General features: G+C 41.6%; 1 protein-coding gene across 3 annotated transcripts in view; it reads left to right on the top strand.

The window, feature by feature from the left end:
* The first annotated feature begins 1,124 nt into the window (after nucleotides 1-1,124).
* Nucleotides 1,125-20,255, top strand: part of TPD52L1 (tumor protein D52 like 1) — a 105,466-nt gene continuing 86,335 nt past the window's right edge. For all 3 annotated transcript variants that reach the window (XM_023513415.1, XM_012806206.2, XM_012806208.2), the window contains exon 1: nucleotides 1,125-1,368. In XM_023513415.1, the coding sequence (XP_023369183.1) occupies nucleotides 1,350-1,368 (19 nt within the window). In that variant the 5' untranslated portion in view covers nucleotides 1,125-1,349. The remainder of the gene's footprint in view (nucleotides 1,369-20,255) is intronic.

Raw genomic sequence — 20,255 nt, forward strand, 5'->3', positions numbered from 1 at the left:
CCCCTGCAGCCTGTGGATCAAGGAGTAATCTTGACTCTCAAATATCATTATTTAGGAAATAAATTTCATAAGGCTGCAAGCACCCTCTGATGGATCTGGGCAAAGTAACTGAAAACCTTCTGGAAAGCATTTGCCATTGTAGATGCCGTGAAGAAGATTCTTAATGATCCATGTGAGCAGGTTCAAACCTTAACAGGAGTTTAGAAGAAGATTATTCCAACCCTCGGGATGACTTTGAGGGATTCAAGACTGTAGAGGAGATAACTGCAGATGTGATGTAAATAGCAAGAAAACTAGAATGAGAAGCAGAGCCTGAAGGTCACTGACTCGCTGTAATCACTTGCATGAGCAAACTTGAACTGGTAAGAGTTGCTTCTTATGAATGAGCAAGGAAGTAGTTTCTTTTTTTTCTTTTTTGGCCAGGCCTGGGTTTGAAACCACCACCTTTGGCATATGGAGCCAGCGCCGTACTCCTTTTAGCTACAGGCGCCACCCCAAGGAAGTAGTTTCTTGAGATGGAATCTACTCCTGGGGAAGATGCCTTGCACATTGTTGGAATGACAACAACGGATTTAGAATATCACACAAATTTAGTTGATAAAGCAGTGGCAGGGTTTGATAAGATAGATTCTAATTTTTTTTAAAAGTTCTGTGGCTAAAATGGTATTAAATAGCATTGCATGTCACAGAAATCTTTCATGAAAGGAAGAGCCAACTGACAGGACAAACTGCCTTGTTATCTCACTTTAAGAAGTTGCCGCAGGCACCCTAACCTTCACCAATTGCCATCTTGATCGTCAGCAGCCTTCAACATTCAGGCAAGACCCATGACCAGCAAAAAGATTATTACTCTTTAGCATTTTGTAGCAAAAAAAGTATTTTAAATTAAGGTGTTTACAGCTTTGGAAACATAATGGCACACGTAACAGATTGTAGCAGAGGGTGAACATAACTTTGGTATACACTGGGAAACTAAAAAAAAATAAAATAAAAATCGTGGACTAGTTTTATTGCGGTGTTCTGGAAGGGAGCGGGTAAAACCTCCAGAGCCCTGCGCCTGAGGGGACGCCTTGCGCCCGCTGCGCAGAGCGGCCGGCAGGTGGCGCTCCGCGGGGAGCTCTTTCCACCTCCGTTCGGACCAGGTGGACTGGAAGGGGCGGAGGTAACCAGAAGAGGCCAGTGGTGGCCGCCAGTGGTCCTCCACCCCCTCCACGCAGCGCTAGCGACAAGCGTGCCGGGAAGCGGGAGCGAGCGGCGAGACCAGCTGCGTTCTGGGCCCCGGCACCGCTGCCATCTGCTCTGCGAAGCACCAGGTCGTCCCCGCCGCGCTCGGTTCGAAGTCGGCCACCATGGAGGCACAGGCACGAGGTGAGTGGTCGCCGATTGCCTTGAGGGCCAGGTCTTGGGGCGCGCATACCAGGCTTTTCCTGAATCATCTAACTTTGCTCTCTGGAAGAACGGATTGGTACCGTCCTACGCGTCCGGAACTCCACTCCCAACCGCTCCTTCGGGATAATGCCTGCCCCCCAAACTCAGAATTTGCTGTGAGTCTGGGGATCAGTAAGCGGACAGGTCCTAGCGTAGAAAATGAGCCCACAGAACGCTCTACCCCTTTCCGCAACCAGTCGCCCACACCTCACGGTGTGCATCGGACCTGTTGTGCCAGGTCTGGAATTCACGTTTCTGTCCCTTTTCTTCGGGGGAGGGGAGGGGGGGACGCGACTCCTTTCGCCCGGGGCCATGGAGTCGCACCTTATGGCTTCCAAGTTGAGAAGTGGGAGGCTGGGGACCGTCCGAGTGGTGGTCCCGGAGAGACCTGGGTCTCCTGGCTAGGCGAGGGGTTTCCCGCGCAGGGACCGGCCTTCAGAGGCGAGGCGAACACTATCGGTCCCCGACCCCCAGCAGATCCACCTGTGCGCCCCGGTTCCCCGCGCTCTGGGAGCGACCTTCGCCTCCCAGGCGCTCCAGGGCCCCCAACCTCAGTGTGGCAGCCCGGCTCCCGGCACCGGGCTCTCAGAGCCGCCGGCCACAGGAGCCTGCGGCGGCTTCACAAAGGGCAGCCTCGCATCTTGGGGGTCACACTTGGGCCGCGGGTAGAGAATACCGATGGGATCACTTAAGAACGCGTGTAAACGGACCTTGGAAAGGGGCAGAGGTGGGCCGACGCGAAGCGAGTGACAGATAGGAAGGAAATCAACTCAGAAACCAACCTGGGGAGTAACACCCGGAAGGGATGGATTGCAAAGTTGATCCTTTAAGGCAATCATCTCCATCTCTCTTCTACTCTGTAGGAAATTCTCTGATCTTTTTTAATATAAATCAAAGCCCGTTTAAAAATAAAAAAGAGGTTCATGACCCTGTGCGCTCGCCCTCTAGGGGCAGAAGCGTCCTGAATGAGTGCGGTTTGGCGAATGCACCAACAGATTTGCTGCCAGGATTGCAATTAACAATTGAACAGCACGAACCATACTTCTCCGTTCTACCGGCCAAGATCCTGCCCATAAAGCTGCCACTTCCAATATTTTTCCTCCATTATGTAAATAGGAAAGGAGAATTTAACCAAGGGTGGGGGTAGTTGGTCAAATTCAAAAGAAAAGGTCAGGTTGGAAGCCTTCACACCTGAACTGAAACAGGTGGGAGCAACACTGGAGCTTTCCAACCTGACTTGCGGATTAGAATTATTAGCCGTCTTAAATACTGGCCCTGGCCAACCCCGTCTCAAACAAATTGGAATCTCTGGGGCCTGGAGATGGGTGTATTTGAAAGCTTCCCTGGTGATTCTGTTATTCAGTGAGATTGGAAAAGAACTCTAGCAGATAGGAAACATTCATCCCAATTCTGGAGACGTCTGATACTACAGATTGGGACCCACTGGTGTCACTGGTTTGCTTTACTTCCAGGATTTACTTAACAAAAATTTCAATGCTTTCTGTTGCCAAGCTCTGTGCTAGGAAGAGCATAAACAGACCCGATTTCTGCTGCATGAAATATAGAACAGAGGAAGAGACAGACATTAATTCGATAGCTACTTGATAAACAAAATGTAAATTGCTACTGTGTTAATGCCAGGAAGAGGGCCCCATAGGGTAGTGAGAGCCTGAAAAACTTAAATTTAGTATACAATAATCAAAAGAGCACACGCTGTTCATTGCATCCCTGTCCCTGTTCTTTGTGGGTTATATCTATTGATGCCTGTCATGTGCACAGCAGTCTCATGAGGTCAGGAGGCAGCTGGTGTTCTTGTTCCCATTCTACAGACAGGACACGTGCATGGAGGGAAACTCCTTATTTAAAGCTGGTGCTGTCAGAATCGCATTCTCATTTTTCAAGCCTGTGACTGTTAAGTGACTGATAAACCCAAGTTCCTACCCACCTCTCCAGCTGCCTTCCCCTCCCTCTCATGACTGGGTGGGACCTTTGCAGGGGAGGAGGACTAGTAAAAAGGCAAAAAAAATATGTGAAAAGTAAGCAGATATAAGAAATCCTTAAAAGAAAAATCAAAAGAATTTAGATTGGATAGGATATGAAGGAGGCTGTGTCAAGGATGACTCCACCTTCCTAACTTTGTGCAACCAAATGGATGATTCTTGCCTCTTAAAATCCTCATTTTCCCAGTAATTTAAGTTTTTCATTTCATACTTTTTTTTTTTTTTGGTTATTTAAACAGCAAGCTTGTTAGAGTCTTTAAGAATAAAACTTTCCACAAACATTATAGTTATTAAAAAGAAATCTTTTTTTTTCTACTTGGCACATTTTTTTTTTCTGGCTTCATGAATGGTTGCCTCTTACATTCTAAGATAGTTCTGTGATTTTCAAAGAGTAAGTTTCTACATTCAGTGCAGTTTATTTTAGAATTATCTGGAGTGGAGCTGCTTATCTTTCTGCCTCATAATCTAGACACAAGCAAAGATGAGTAAGGTTAAGCAGGCAGGTGCTGATAAGTTGTCCCCGTACTGTCCAGAAGGCCACCCAGGTGCTACGGACATTATTTATACATATAGCCTAATTAATGCCCAAGACGTCCTGGAAACTTTCTTATAAGTGAAGTTCTGCAAACACACTCTTTGATTTTGTGAAAGAGTAGATTTCTTTCAGCAAAACAAGAAGACATTCTAGAGAGATGGCGGGAGGGATAACATGAACTGGGGTTATAGTAGAGTGATTTAGTGAGATGGGGTTGGAGCACAATGTGGAGTGAGCAGTTCAGGGGAGGTCACGGGTGCTGGAAAGTTTTGCTTTAAGACAACTGATACATTAGAAAGGGAATTCACTTAGGAATGTTGAATTCCCTGAAACATAGGGCAGGTCCTTTAAAATAAAAACTTCCTGATCCTTTTAAACTACCTTTCAGTATTTCGCATTTCATTGTTCTAAATGGAAATAACTTTGTTGTTTTTGCTTTTCCCAATGGCTTTAATGTTAAAAGGAAAACGTCTCCATTTAACCTTTGTATATGTTCAAATTAATAACTGTGTTAGTTTCCTGTAGCTGCCGTAACAAATTACCACAAACTTGGTGGCTTAAAACAATAGATATTATTCTCTTATAGTTTGGAGGTTAGATGTCCAAAATCATTGCCACTGGGCGGAACTTCAGATGTTAGCAGCTTGTCCTCTGTCTGGAGACACTGAGAGATAATCTGTGCTGCCTCTTCTGGTTTCTGGTGGTTGCCGACATTCTTTGGCTACACTGCTCCGATCTCTGCCTTTAGGGTTACACGGTCTTCTCTTCTGTGTCAGATCTTCCTCTGCTTCTCTCTTTTAAGGAAACTTGTGATTTTATTTAGGGTCCACCTAGGTGATCCAGGATAATCTGCTTGTCTCAAGACCTTTAATTTAATTACATCTGCAAAGACCTTTTTTCCATATAAGGTAATATTTACAAATTCCACGAATTAGGACCTGCTATCTTTGGAGGCCATTATTCACGTTACTATAATATTGTTATATTCAGACATCCATGCTAGAGGAGTCTCAGAAGCCCATGAATGACTCAAAGTGATAAATATTAGATTAATCCTGTTTGTAATTCTGTTAAATGAAAAATATCATACATACCTTACATTATGCTATGCTCATAGGACATTTATATATTCTTATCTTGTTCCAGGAATGACATTGGGCAGTTTATACAGATATATAAAACTCACCAAGATGATGTAAATTAGAAATGGATGAAAGAAAATAAGGATAAGAAGTGAAATAAGGGAGAAAGCTCTAGCAAATGTGTAATATTATAATGTTATATCTGCTTTATTAATATTGCATGGAAAGCAAATTCTTGCTCTATAAACAAAGTATCATATTTTATTACAAAATAATAAAATAACTCTTCCTCCTACTGTCAGATAGAAGAGGTGGAATCGCTTATATGGGCAATGACTTTGGGATGTTGCAGGTTCAGTTCCAGGATAAAGTGAATATCACAATAAACTGAAGCATGCAAATTTTCTGGTTTTTTAGTAAGTGTGAAAGTTACATTTACACACCACTGTAGTTTGTTAAATATGCAATAGCATTATGTCTAAAAGATGTACATACCTTGATTAAAAATACTGCTGAAAAATAACAATCACTGAACCTTCAGTGAGTCAATCTTTTTGTTGGTGGAGGGTTTTGTTTTGATGTTGATGACTGTGACCTAATAATCAGCATGGTGGTTGCTGAAGGTGGGGGTAGTGGTGGCAATTTAAAAAAATAAGACAACAACAAAAAATCTAAAAAACAAGACAACAGTGAAGTTTGCCTCCTCAAATGACACTTCTTTCGTGAAAGGTTTCTCTGTAGCCTGTGATGCTATTTGTTAACATTTATCCACAGTAGAACTTCTTTCAACATTGGAGTCATTCCTTTCAAAACCTGTCACTGCTTTATCAACTACGTTGATGTAATATCCCAAATCCTTTGAGGTCATTTCAATGATGTTCACAGCATCTTCCCCAGAAGCAGATTCCATGTCAAGAAACCACTTTCTTTGCTCATCCCTGAGAATCAGCTCCTCACCTGTTCAAGTTATATCTTCAGACTGCAGCAGTTCCGTTACATCTTCAGGCCACTTCTTTTCTATGTACTTCTCTTGCTGTCTCCACCACGTCTGCAGTGATCTCCTCCATTCAAGAACTGAACCCTTCGGAATCATCCATAAGGATTGGAATCAACTTCTAAACTGCTGGTAGTGTTGATATTTTGACCTCTTCCCATGAATCACAGATGTTCTTAACAGCATCTAGAATGGAGAATACTGTCCAGAAGGCCTTCAGTTACTTTGCTAGGTCCATCAGAGAATCATCATCTCTGCCAGCTATCGCCTTAGAAAAATGTGTTTCCTAAATAATACAACTTGAAAGGCAAAATTAGTCCTTAATCCATAGGCTGTAAAATGGATGTTGTGTTAGCATGCACGAAAACGTTAGTCTTCTTGAATATCTCCATCAGAGCTCCTGGGTGACACAGTATATTCTCAATGAGCTATAGTACTATTTTGAGAGGAATCTTTGTTTCTGAGCACCAGGTCTCAACAGTGAACTCAAAATAGTCAACAAACCCTGCTGTATACAGACATGCTGTTATCCAGGGTTTTTTGTTCCATTATAAACCATCGGCAGCGTAGACTTAGCATAATCCTTAAGTGTCCTAAGATTTTCAGAATGGTAAATCACTATTGGCCTCCACTTAAAATTGCTAGTTTCAGTGGCCCCTAACAAAAGGGTCAGCTGGTCCTTTGAAGCCTTGACGTCAGGTATTCCCTTCTCCTTTCTAGTTAAGAAAGATGCCTGTATGGCATCTTCTTCCAATATAAGGCTGTTTTGTCAACGTGGAAAATCTATTGTTTAGTGTAGTCACCTCCATCAGGGGCCTTAGCTAGATGTTTGGATAACTTGCTTCAGCTTTCACATCAGCACTTGCTATTGGGCTTTGAACTTTTATGTTATGGTGATAGCTTCTTTCTTTAAACCTTGCAAACCAACCTCTGCTAGCTTTCACCTTTTCCTCTGCAGCTTCCTCCCCTCTCTCTACCTTCATAGAATTGAGGATGGTTAGGACTTTGCTCAAGGTTAGTCTTTGGCTTAAGGGAACATTGGGGCTAATGTGTCCTATCAGACCAATCGTATTTTCTCCATAATAGTAAATATAGCTGTTTCACTTTATCATTCACGTATTCACTGCAGTAGCACTTTTAATTTCCTTTGAGAACTTTTTTTTGCATTCACAACTTGGTGACTGGCACAAGAGGCCTGGCTTTCAACCTGTTTTGGCTTTTGGCATGCTTTCCGCCCTAAGCGTAATCATTTCTAGTTTTTGATTTAAAGTGAGAGACATGCAACCCCTCCTTTCACTTGATGGCTTAGAGACCACTGTAGAGTTATTAATTGACCTAATTACAGTATTGTTGTGTCACAGAGACTAGGGAAGCCCAAAGAGCGGAAAGCAATGGGGAAATAACTGGTTGGTGGAGCAATCAGAATACACAGACCATTTATCCATTGAGTTTGCCTTTTTATATAGGTGCAGTTTGCAGTGCCCCAAAACAATTACAGTGGTAACATAACCAATTACTGATCATAGGTCACCAAAACAGATGCAATAAAAATGAAAAAACTTGAAATATTGTGAGAATTACCAAATGGGACACAGAGACATGACGTCAACACAAGGCTGTTGGAAAAATGGTGCCGGTGGGCTAGCGCAGTTGAAGATTGCCGCAAACTTGCAAGTTGTAAAAACCGCTTTGCTGTATTTATGAAGTACAGTAAAGTGAAGCTCAATAAAAGGAAGTATGTTTGTCTCTATTGTAAGTATCAGATTATATAAGAAAGAAAATTATTTTGCATTGTGTATGTTATATTTAGAATTTTATATTGCAATTCAGGCAACATAATTATAAACCTCAAACTGTGGAAGTTCCCTGGTGTACACTTTGATGTGTGATTTTTAACAATATTATTAGAATTATCTAGACTGTCTCCGATGCTCTCCCTTATAGTTTTGTTTCATCTTTAAGTAAACGTTTTAAAGTAGGTAATAATGTATGTTAGGTGAAGTCATTTAGAACAAATCATGTACTATAGATGTTATTAAAATCCCGTAAAAATCTATTCCTACAAATGCTAGATATTATAATATATTGGAACTTTTTGGAATTACCTTCCCTAATATAAACTTCATTTTTTTAATTGGGTAGTCAGAATCTGAGATTTTTAAAAAAAATTTTATAAGGAAAAGAGTCTATTTTTTGTAACCTACAATATAGTATAGCATTTACTATGCTGAGGCATAGTAAATAATAAATACTTCAACAGATATTGATTCGTTAAATAAATATTTCCACAGATATTGATTACTGTGGTTAGAGCAAATATTCAACAAACATGTACTATTGGGAGGCAGCAGGGTCGACTAGTTGAGATCCCAGAATCAAGGCCAACTGCCTAGATTTTAATTCTAACCATGCTGCTTACCATTAATATGACCATGAACAAGTTACTGATCTATCTGGGACTTGATTTCTGCATGGTGAGATGAAGATAGTAGCTATGATATCACAGGATTACCATAAGGACTTAACAGGTTAGTGTATGCAAAGTGCTTAAAACAGTGTAAGAACTATATAAATACATGCTGTTGCTCTTATTAGCATATGCCACAATCTTGGCATGCATTATCTCTTTTTTTGTTTTTGTAGACACAGAGTCTACAAATATTATTGTCACTTTATCATCCTTGGTAGAGTGCTGTAGCATCATAGCTTATAGCAACCTCTAATTCCTGGGCTTAGGCTATTCTCTTGCCTCAGCCTCCCAAGTACCTGGGACTGACTACAGGGGTCCACCGCAACGCCTGGCTATTTTTTTTTTTGTTGTAGTTTGGCAGGGGCTGCAGATGGCCAGAGCCCTACCCACTGAGCAACGGGCACCTTTTTTTTTTTTTTTTTTGAGACAAAGTCTCAGTATGTTGCCCTTGGTAGAGTGCTATGGCATCACAGCTCACAACAACCTCAAACTCTTGGGCTTAAGCAATTCTCTTGTCTCAGCCTCCTAAGTAGGTGGGACTACAGGCACCTGCCACAGTGCCCACCTATTTTTTCTGTTGTTGTTGCAGTTGTCATTGTTTAGCTGACTCCCGGCTGGGTTCCAACCCACCAGCCTCGGTGTATGTGGTGGGCGCCCTACTCACTGAGCTATGGGCGCAGAGCCCATCATCTTTCTGAAACCTTATAATAACACCACGAAGTAGATACCTTTACATTTTTTCTTTTTTAAACTTATTTTACGAATAGGGAAACTAAAGATCAGACAGATCAAGTAAGAAAGACAAGATTCAACTCCAGGTCCATGCGAGCCCAGAGTATGAGTGAGCTTAACTGAAATGCACTGTGCCTCAGTGTGCACTGAGCGACATGGGAACATGTAAACAAAGAGCAGCTTGGCTGGGTCATCATTTCAGGAGGGAGGCAAAGGAGAGCTGAGGTCATCCCTGTGGGTCCTGGTACAGAGCACTGATGAGATGACGGATTTTTCGAGTGCTAGCATGGCTGCCTAGAACTAATTCACATTTTGAGGTGATAATAATAATATTTTAGTGTTTTTTTAGATGTCATATTATGCTATGCACTTTTTAAAAACTTGTTATTTAATAAGTACAACAAACTCACAAGGAAGAGAATGTTATATTTATTTTACACATGAGGAAACTTCAGGACAAAGTGGTTATACAACTTTCTCCAGCTCATCCAGCTTGGAAGTGTTGGAGCTGGGATTTGCAATCAGGAGACTTTATACCTTGGGATTTTAATTGCCATTCTAAAGCATCTGCTTATATTGGTATGCGGTCAATGTGCAAAGTTACAAGTAATGATTTTGCTTTGGGTTCTATACAGTTAAAGCTTTTCAAAAGGCAGGGTTCATGCTATATGTGGCCAGGGTCTAGGTCTGGGAATATGAATGGAACTCAGTATATCTGAGATTTTTAAGAACAAGCCTCATAATCTGACAAGTTGGAAGTGGGGAGGAGGACTCTTCATTTAACAACAGTTGACTATTTCAGTTTGGTTGTCAAGATGAAGAACTCTATAAAAGTCACATGATGTGATTCTTAGAACCAGTGTAGAATTTTACCACCAGCTCAAGGAAAGCCAGTTCAAACATGGCTCAAACATGTTATTCTGCTTGGTGTTCATCTGTATCCAGTAATCTTAGAACTTTGAAGTATATAAAAGTCAAAGGATGTGTGTTCTTGTTTCCAGAAACTAGGATCTCTAGTCTTTAGATGCTGGCTGAACGGACTGATTTCAATGAGTGCCTTTCAAAAAAGAAAGCTTTTTATTGTCTCCTAAAAATTATAATTACTTGTTTATAGGAATATGTTTTGTTCATTTAACCATCTCCCAAGCATATTAGCACAATAGCTACTTTAGGAAAATACCTAATAAAGTTGCTGAAAAAAAAAATGAACAGTGAGAGGATTTGACCTCAAGCTACTCTAACATCTGTGTTACGTTTATATGGCCTCAGTGGCAAGTGAAGACAAAAGGACATCTACTCCAGTCATCAGCTCCTTTGCTCACCCTGTGTGCAGACTGTCGCCATTACTGCTGTTCTGGAATGCCCCCAACAACACCTTCAAGGCACCTCTGAATTTACTAAGTTATTATGTAATTAAGAATGCATAACAGATGCCCCCAAGGTGTGGATTTTTGAATCTGTCATCGCACTTTTCATTGAACACTTAAGGAATAAAACTGTAATTTATTTAAAATATATGCATCAGCTTAAGAATCATTGTTAACCGACCAGGAACAGCCGCAGAGCATTTTAATGAATTTGAATTGGCTAAATGGAAGCTTTGGGTCCTCAAGGAAAGATGAATTTTAAATAGTTTCTCACAGTGTGAACCGTTTATAAGTGCGCATTTTGATGCAGAGGAAGTGAAATTCCCAGAATAAAACCAGAAATCTCCAAGAATACCCTTCATCATACTGCTCATTCTGCTCAAAAGGCAAGAATCTGGCACTTTGTTGTAGCCAGATCACGTACCACACACTGAAAACGCATGTATGTGTTACGTTTTGTCTCCAAACTCACTGTGGTTGTTATCTTATACAAAGGATTATTCCCCTGACATAGATCTAAAATATAGAATCCTCATTACATCCTTGGAAATTGCAAAACACATTTTTTCTAATAATTAGAAATCTCTTTTGTCAATCAATAACAAAAGCGTCTTGTCAAGGATCATGGAAACAGCATTGATTTGAGATAAATTCTGCAAAAGCCATTAAAACACGTGATTCTTAAAAACAGTGTACAATTTTATCACTAAATGCAAGGAAAAGTCACTTCAAGTATGAAATAGTTCAAATATATTATTCCACTTGGTGTTCGTGTGTGTCCAATAATCTCAGGACCTTAAAATAAATAAATCATAGGCTCTGAGTACTTGTTTCCAGAAAGTAAGATCTGTACTCTTGAGATGTTGGATGAAAAGACTAATTTCAATGAGTACCCCAAAAAGGAAAGCTGTTTATTGTCTCCTGAGTATTATAATTACTTGTTTACATGAATATGTTTTATTCATTTAACCATCTCCCAAGCATATTCATGGAAGCAGAACTGATTCATTCAAAAGAAAAAGCCAATTTAGGATGGGGGTTGTGTGAGATCTCCTCAGATCGTTCAGTTTTAAAATCTCTGGCTGTTGAATATTTGTAGTTTTTCACCGATTTTTCTCCCTCACACATGAGTGACCTGAAAGCAACAATAATGAGAAATAAAAACAGCTTTGTCTGTAAGTATTTCTCAATGTTTTGGCTTCTGAAATGGTTTCATTTCTACACAAAGACATCATGGAAAGATGGTTTCCCTGACTTAAGAGTTAGGATAGGACAGGAGAAAAGTACAGATTTCGACCCCTGTTAATCCTTTGTAAATATCCCAGGACCCTGATAGGAAGTTCCAAGATGCCCATCCTACCTATAAAGTTTCTTTTTTATTTTTTAGAGATAGGTCCCACTATGTTGCCCTTGGTAGAGTGCTGTGGTGTCGCAACTCACAGCAAACTCCAACTCTTGGACTTATGCCATTCTCTTGACTCAGCCTCCCAAATTGCTGGGACTACAGCAATTAGGTGCCCACCCCAATGCCTGGCTATGTTTTGTTCCAGTTGTCATTGTTGTTTTAGCTGGCCCGGGCTGGGTTCGAACCCGCCAACTTCAGTGTATATGGCTGGTATCACTGTGCTACGGGTGCCAAGCCTGTAAACTTTCTTTTAAATGGTTGGAAAGCTTTCAGTAAGCACTGTAGGAGAGGAAGAATTTTTTTTTTAATTTCAGGGTACATGCTATTAGGTTACATTATTTGCATCTGTAAGGTAAAGTCAGAGTTGTCATTGAGTCCTCCACCCAGGAGGTGTCCCAAAATCCCATATATTGGATCCATTAGGTAAGAACTTACCGAACTCCCCCCCACCTTCTTGAACTTAATCGAGTTTTTCTCTCCTGTGGGCCTGTAGTTGTCAATCTACTAGTTTCAACTTAGTATTGAGCACATCGGCTGCTTCATTTTCCATTCTTGAGATATGTAGGAGAATGTTCTCCAAATTCTTCCAGGTAAATACAAAAGATACAATGTCTCCATCTTTTAATGGCTGAATCATATTCCATGGTATGCAAAAAACTCAAGCAAATCAAAGAGAAAAGAGCAAACAGCCTCATTAATCACCAGGTAAGAGACACAAGAAGAGGAAGAGCTTTTCCCCACCCTCTCAGGCTAACTGCCTGACATCCTGTGAATTAAACTGACACCAGACAGATTCACAGGAGAAATGCTTACAGTTACTTATTTTTAAATTTTACTTGCTTTAGGGCATCAGAGAAAGAAGTGAATGTCCAAGGAGTAATAAGATTTGAGAATGTCAATGCCTTTTCTACAATGGAAAGGGAAAGAAAGAAAGTATAATATCAGGAGAGCACGTGACTTTTAAAAAAAAGATAAGTGGACCTTTAGGAGAATAGATGGGAGATATGACAGTTTGTGACAGTGTCCAGAAGAGAAGGGAGAGCTGCTCCTGGGAGGGGATTTATGACCACTGACTACTTTGGGAAGGCTCTGTTTTTAGGCAAGTAAAGCATCTCGGGGACTCAAATTCTGTCAGCTTGAAATAAGTCTTATGGCAAAGTGGCATATTTGGGGGTGGAAAACCTTGATCCCTTTCAGCGCTCTATATTTTATCCAATACCTGAAGGGCATTACTGGCAGGGAAAATATCTACCTCTTCCTGGTCTACTGTGTATCCAGCATGGTTCCTGCCATTCATCCAGTGTCCTATCAGGTTCTCGTAGCCCTTTCTCAACCACACACTGTCCTTCAAAAGAAGGAAGCATATTCTGAGAACTAGGGCTTTCAACTTTCACTGTGATAATTTAGGAACTATGTAGAAATAAGAATGTGCATTCAGAAATTTTTTGAAATGTGATTTGGCATGCAGAAGATGTGAAAGGACCAGCAGGCCAAAGGCAGGTGATTATACCATTCAGGTTCTCTTGCATATGAGGGAAGATCCCAAGACTCTGGCCTCTTCTTTCTAGGTGTTTTGGCATCTACAGGAAAGCCGTGTACTCACAAATAATTAATCTTATACATTTGAAAAGCAAATCTTGTCTTGAAAAAGGACAGGGGGTGGGTTGAGTAATGGTAAACAGAGGTATTACACACATCTGAAAAGAGAGACTCAGGCATATGTTTGAAAATAATTGGAGTCAATATTTTTTCTGCATTTGACTTACATTCATTTGATTAATGGATTTGCTGATTTCCTTCATTAAAAGATCTAGGAGGTCAGTGCTACTACACACTACCATTCCATCTCCTACTACTCCACATCTTACAATTAGATGCAAATAGAACTTTTTATAGCCTTTGCTAATGGAGGACAACAATAAAATATTGTTTATATCTACCTTCATCTGACATTTTAGGTACTTAACCATGAAATATTATTATTTGCAGTGACCCAGGAATTCACAGCGTGTGAAAACACAAAAGCCACTCCATTGTGGAGATCTGCCCTCTAGAAGAGAAATAACTGGATTCCAGTGTTCTGTTTGACTCCTGACCCATCACATGGGACTCAGCACCCTCTTTACTCAGACAGTGCTGGAGAAGTGCCACAAGCAGTGTCCTTTCCTCTCCGCCCCCTTTTTACTCAGATAGTGTCCTCGCCCCATTTTGTAGAATTGATCTCTGTCCTCAGATTTTCACCCTTTCTTTTTATCCCTTCTCCAAGGCTGAGGGAAAATAAATGTATTTTTGTTTGTTTAACGTAATAGGACCTGTGATATATGCTGGATGTAATGGGCTCATATCATAGCTTTGATTTGGGGGTTCCACTAGATTTGGCAAAAAAAAAAAAAATTAGTATTCACTTGCGTGCATTCTCCTTCTTTCCTTGCCTTCTCTCTCTCTCCTTCTACCTTCCCTTCCTTTCCCTCCTTCTCTTTTCAAGTGCACAAGTCCCACAGTCAGTTCTCAGTACGCATCTCAGTTGACCTAGTAGCATCACTTGGCTACCACCATTGCCCACTGTCTCCTCCCTGAAGCACTTTGTTCAGTTGTTTCCAAGACACTGAAGTCTCTTTGTTGTCCTCCTCCTTCACAAGCCCTCTCAGACTCCTTTGCTAACTGCTGGCATGACCCAGGGTCAGTCCCTGGCCTGCTTCTCTTTCCTATCTACACTAACTCTATTTGGCCATCTCCTCACGACTCACGGTTTTGAATTCAATCCATATGATAAAAAATGCCAAAATTTATTTTCCCAGCCTGGACCTCACCACTCAAATTCAGACTGCTCAACTGGTATGTCCATATGCATGTGGACACAATAAACATCTTGAACTTAACATGGATAACATTGATCTCCTGATTTCCCCCCTGAGATATCCCTAGTCCTCCCAAAGTCATCCCCATTTCAGGCAATGGCAATTCCATTTCAAAAGGAGAAAGATGAAACCTGTCCTCCAAAGTTTGACCTTCTACACACCCTATTTCCAGTATTCATCCCAGCTTTACTTTCAAAATGCATCTAAAGTGAAACATCTTCCATCACCTCTGCTATATTGCCTGGTGCCAGGCCTCCCTCATCTCTCATCTGGATCGATGCAGGAGTTTCCTAGCAGGTCAGCTCTCCGTGTATTCCCTTTGTTTCTTCTTTGTTCTTATTCCCTTTGTTTCTTTTTCAGAATCTTCAGTTCATTAATCCCTTTGCCTCACATGTTCTTCCTTAGAATCTTCTGGGCCTGCTTCCTCACCATTTTTGGTTCTTTAGCCAGATGTTCCTGGTCAGTATTAACCTTTAGACCTGGTGACTGAACTCTTGTTTTCAGGAAACCATTCTCCCTGGGTCTCTCAAGTTTTTGCACAACTCATCTTCTGTGCAAAGTAGTTAACAGCTAATTTTCTGCAGACTCTCTTTTCAAGGATGTTTGCATAGTAGGCAGCCTTAGAAGAACAACTGCCTTCCTTATAGGCAGATTTATTTACTATCTAGGATAAGAAAGATAAAGACTAGATGCTGGCTAGATTGGCTAGCAGCCCCTGTACACATCGGGGTTTCCTAATCTCAGGGTTTCTCTCCTGTAACACACCCTACCGTGTAAACAGGCAACACATGGTCCTCATCACAATACCGTCTCGGAATTAGGGCTCAGGGAACTTGTGCAGTGATGGCACTTTGGCTACAGCTATTGCTGTGAGTAGTAAATTGTCTTTTGTCTAAGACCCAGGAGGTTTGTGTATTTTGCCAGCATCATGAAATTGGCAGGTTAATTAGCTGGCTTGTAAGTAAGGATAAAATCTGACCTCTCATAATTCTTAACAGCTGTCCTGAGCCTTTGGCTTTAGAGGGCCCCACCTTAGTCCTCTTCTGGTTGAGCTTTTGTTCACAGTGAGTAGTTCTTAGGCCTTCCTAGAACCTGTGTCTCCTAGGCCATGCTCTGGGTTTCTGAGACTCCAGAATTCCCTGCCCAAACAGCCCACAGCACCAGGCTTTCACGAGCAGTCTATGGACAGACTGTGCTGCTGTCTGCACTTTCCTAAGTGAGAGAGCTGCCTGATTTTCAGAATGGCAATAAGAGTAGCTTGAACATACAGGCTAGCAAGCAAGTTTTCAAAGTGTGATTCCTTGACCAGCACCATCAGCTGCCCCTGGGAATATGCTAGAAATGCAAATTCTTAGGCCACATTCTAGGCCTACCAAATCAGAAACCTTGGGAGTGGGCAGTTATGCTGAACATGCCCATTAGGGGATTATGGTGCCCTCTTCGGTTTGAGGATGTGTGTGACAAACACGATGGGATGTGATTCCTGTGATTACATGACCTTAATAAGACTCCGTCTTAGCAAATGAGCTGAGACACTCCTTGTGGGTTGATGAAATAAGCAGCTGTGTAGGAGACACCCACGTGGCAAGGAACTGTGGGTGTCTCTAGGATCTATGGAAAGCAATAAAAACCCAGGTCCTTCTACAGCTGCCAGAAAATGAATTCTGCCAGCCATCTAAAATGAAGCATTTCTCCTCTGGTCGCCTCTAGATGAAAAGCTAGCCTTGCTAACCCCCTCTCCCTCCTTCTAAGCTTTCACATAACAGGCACAATGTCTATGACGCTCTTCCTGAGTGAGGGGCTCAACTACGACTTGGACTTTACCTAACAAATGCAGATGATATAACCTTAATTATTTGTACTCGTATATTAATCTGACATTGAAATAAATAATAAAATATAGCCTGGCTCACTTGCAGCCTTGTGAAACCCTGAGCAGAGGACCCAGCTAAGCTATGCCTCGATTTCTGATCCACAGAAACTCTGAGATCATAAATGTGGGGGGGGGGTTTTGTTTATTTGTTTTAAATGTGTGTTGTTTTAAAGAGTTAACTTGGTGGTAATTAGTTATGCAGTGCTGGATAACTAGCACAGTGCAAGTCTGTGTCGAAGGAGAGGATAGGCCATATGCCTTTGTGTTCTTGCTTGGGGTCCTGCCAATGCTGGGGATGGTCGTCTTCTGACCCCCTTGTGAACAATTGCACCCTCGTCCCTTGCCACACTCACACGGACACTGTTTCTCTGCCTGCCCTTTGCTTTGCTCTTTAGCAGCCGTGCCTCTCTACCATGCTGAACATACAGAGCGTGCTAGGAGTATGTAGTATGTATGGGTATGGCGTGGTTTATTTTGTTCATTGCCTTTCCCACCCCTCCTAATGGTGCATTCTGCAAGGCCAAGGTATTTTACCATTGGCACTGTTCATTCTCCAGCACCTAGAACAGGGCTTGACACGTAGGAGCAGTTCTGTCAGTATGTATTGAATAAATGAAGTAAAGGACCATCTTTTAGAAAGTCTGCTAGTTCCTGGCAAATGTGCTACTGAAATCAACAGGCTCTTCCTACTGTCTTTGCTCAGTATCAGGTGATTGCACAATTGATAAAAATCAATGAGAAGGAAATAACTTAAACAAAGTTGGTAAGTGATTCTTTTTTGCCCTTTCCCCATTAAAAAGACTAAATCGGCCCTGGGTTTGCGACCAGAGTTCATCTACCAATATTACTGTTGAATGTGACCCTTGTTTCTATCATCAAGTCTCTTCCTAACGCATGGCAGCCTGGCTATGTGTTTATGTGTGAGTGTGAGCATGTCCTCACAGAAGGAATCCAAGAGGAAGGCGGAGTGCCACTCCCTGTTAACCTCTGTCCCATTTTCCTTTCTCTCTTTACTCTTCTCTTAATTATAAGGCTGTTCCTGCTTAGTCATTTGAGCCAAAGGAACTTCCACTTTGAGCCAGATAGGTGGTATGAGGAATAGTGTATAGAGCCTTGGATGTCCTCCTCAACATAAATCTAAATTCTTTCGTGGGTAGTTGTTTCCTTCTGTTCTGTTATTCATCTCTCAATCAAACCCCAGGGTAGGAAGGAGGGTGCAACCTGATGCAGAGAGTGCACTGCCTGGGAGCCAGGAGGCCTGCCTGTGACCTTGGCACTGCCACCCCTGTGTCACTCCCCTCTGTGTTCACCTCTTTCCTGAGAGTACCGGATCACATTATCTTGGAGGTTCTGCCTAGCCTGTTCTTAAGAAGCCTGCTCAAATTCCTTCAATAGGTATTGCTTTTAAAATCTATACATACATGCACATGTTCCTTAAATGCTATTTTCTATGTAAAAGTTTGCAGCCAACTTATTTTCCTTTTCTCATATAATTCCTAAGCTGCTTTAATGATGCTGATGCTTTTCACTTAAAGAATGACTGCGTGGCCACAGAAGCTACTTCTCCAGTCCGTGGTGGCTGGGGTCATGTGGGAGGGAGTCAGGAGGAAGAACACAGAAGAAAGAAAAATAAAGGTTCTGTCCTATAGAGGGACTCTTGCCCAGTGGTGGAGGGCCTGGATGTTGTCATAAAGATTTGGATTCATTTCCCAGTTCAGTTCCTTGGGCCATGTGACCTTTAGCTTTGCCAAGTCTCATTTGCTCATCTACAAGATAGAGGAAATGGTGGACAGCCAGTGGGTTGGTGATGGTTCGGTGAGATGATGCCTGTGAAATGCTTATGACACTTGGGTACTATTGTTACTAGGATGCTTGGCTACTGTTATGGCAATGAGAAAGGAAGATGAGATTTGTTTATTAGTTTCTTATGAAATGTGGATTGAACACCCCTTGTGCTGGGCTCTGAACGAGGTGCTAGGGAAGCAGACATGGACACACCGTAGTCCTTCCTTTGTGAGCTTATTGCCCTGTTTTTGTTGCATCTAGCAACTATTTTCAGTGCATTCTTTTATCTGAAAATTCTTTGGTACACCACCTACCCCAAAGTTAAAAATAGCTTTCTGGAGGTAAGAAAGGTAAGTGGGTTGAAGATAGAAATAGATATAAGTTGATGGAATTTGGCTATCTGGCCTGGATGCAAACCAGAAGCATAAATTTCACCTACTTAAACACACTGAAATTTTGCCAACACGATGCTGAATATTTTAAATGATTGCTGCTTTTGTTCCTTCTTTATTTACTATGATAGAAGCTTGAAGATATGCATAGCAGACACATACAAAGGAATGCTTGTTGTTTGGATATATTTAAAGGAAGGGCGGGTTAAATGTTTGGCTTACGTTTCAGCATTGCTTCTCTCATAGTGATTTAGTGAAGTGACATCAGGGAAGGCCGCCTGCTCAGTCTCTTCACTCAGCAGATCTCATCTCTGGCCTGAGGGGCTCAGATGTTGCTGATAGCAGTGCAGCCTTGCTGAAGGAGTACAGAGGCCCGGAGGCCATGGGAAAGGGAGAGGGCTCTTGATGGCAGGACTTTGGAAATCTCAGCGTCTGTTGCTTAGCAGCGTGCTTGAGATCTCTGAGTGTTCTCAAAAGCCTGTAATGACAAAGAGAGATTTCAGTGCTTGCTATTTTCAGTGTTTCAAAAAATAAATAAGGCACACATGAAAACTTCTAATACCTAGGTGTATATGAGTCACTGCCAAAGTTCTGAGGACAGAAACAAATGAAGCCCTCCCAGTAACACCAATAAGCTCAGCAAGTTGAAGCTTACACGGGTGAATCAGGAACGATGCTGTTGACTGGGTTTCTTGGACGTGAAATAATGGACAACACAGTCTGTCTCAAAACGTCTGTAGTGATTGATATATGCATATATGTGTGTATGTATACACACACTAACGCGCATATATCAATCACTATGTATCATTTTTATCCTGTCTGATTTTTCTTTTTCTCCCAACTAGCATTTTAAGCTCCTTGAGGGCAGGGACTGTGACTGTTTTCTTTTTTACTATATCCCCATTGTCTGGAACAATGATTTATTTGTGGAAAATACTCTGTAATTCCCCATGAGAAGAACAATAGATTAATTAATAAATGAATATTATTCAGGAGATGTAGCATCATATATAACTCTGGCAAGGAGTAGGTAGATATTTTAACTTTTATGAGAAAGGAATAGTTTTTTAAAAAATGTGATTGTAACTTCTCATGGAAGTTCCTAAAATTGATGAAGTACTACAACAATCTTAAGGATTTTCAGAATTCTAACATGGCCACTAAATGTTGTTCCAAACTTGGAAATCCTGAAGAGATGTTAAGCGTGGCAGTCTGAGTGTGTCCACATAAACATGGAAGCTGGGATGGGACTTCTCTCTTAAGAAAGGGAGACTGACGGGGTGGGGAGAAGGGAAGGGGGAAATATGGAAAGTGAGGGGGAGGGGTCCACC

Source organism: Otolemur garnettii, unplaced genomic scaffold (assembly GCF_000181295.1).
Source record: "Otolemur garnettii isolate 467f Iridium unplaced genomic scaffold, OtoGar3 scaffold00002, whole genome shotgun sequence".
Lineage (NCBI taxonomy): Eukaryota > Metazoa > Chordata > Mammalia > Primates > Galagidae > Otolemur > Otolemur garnettii.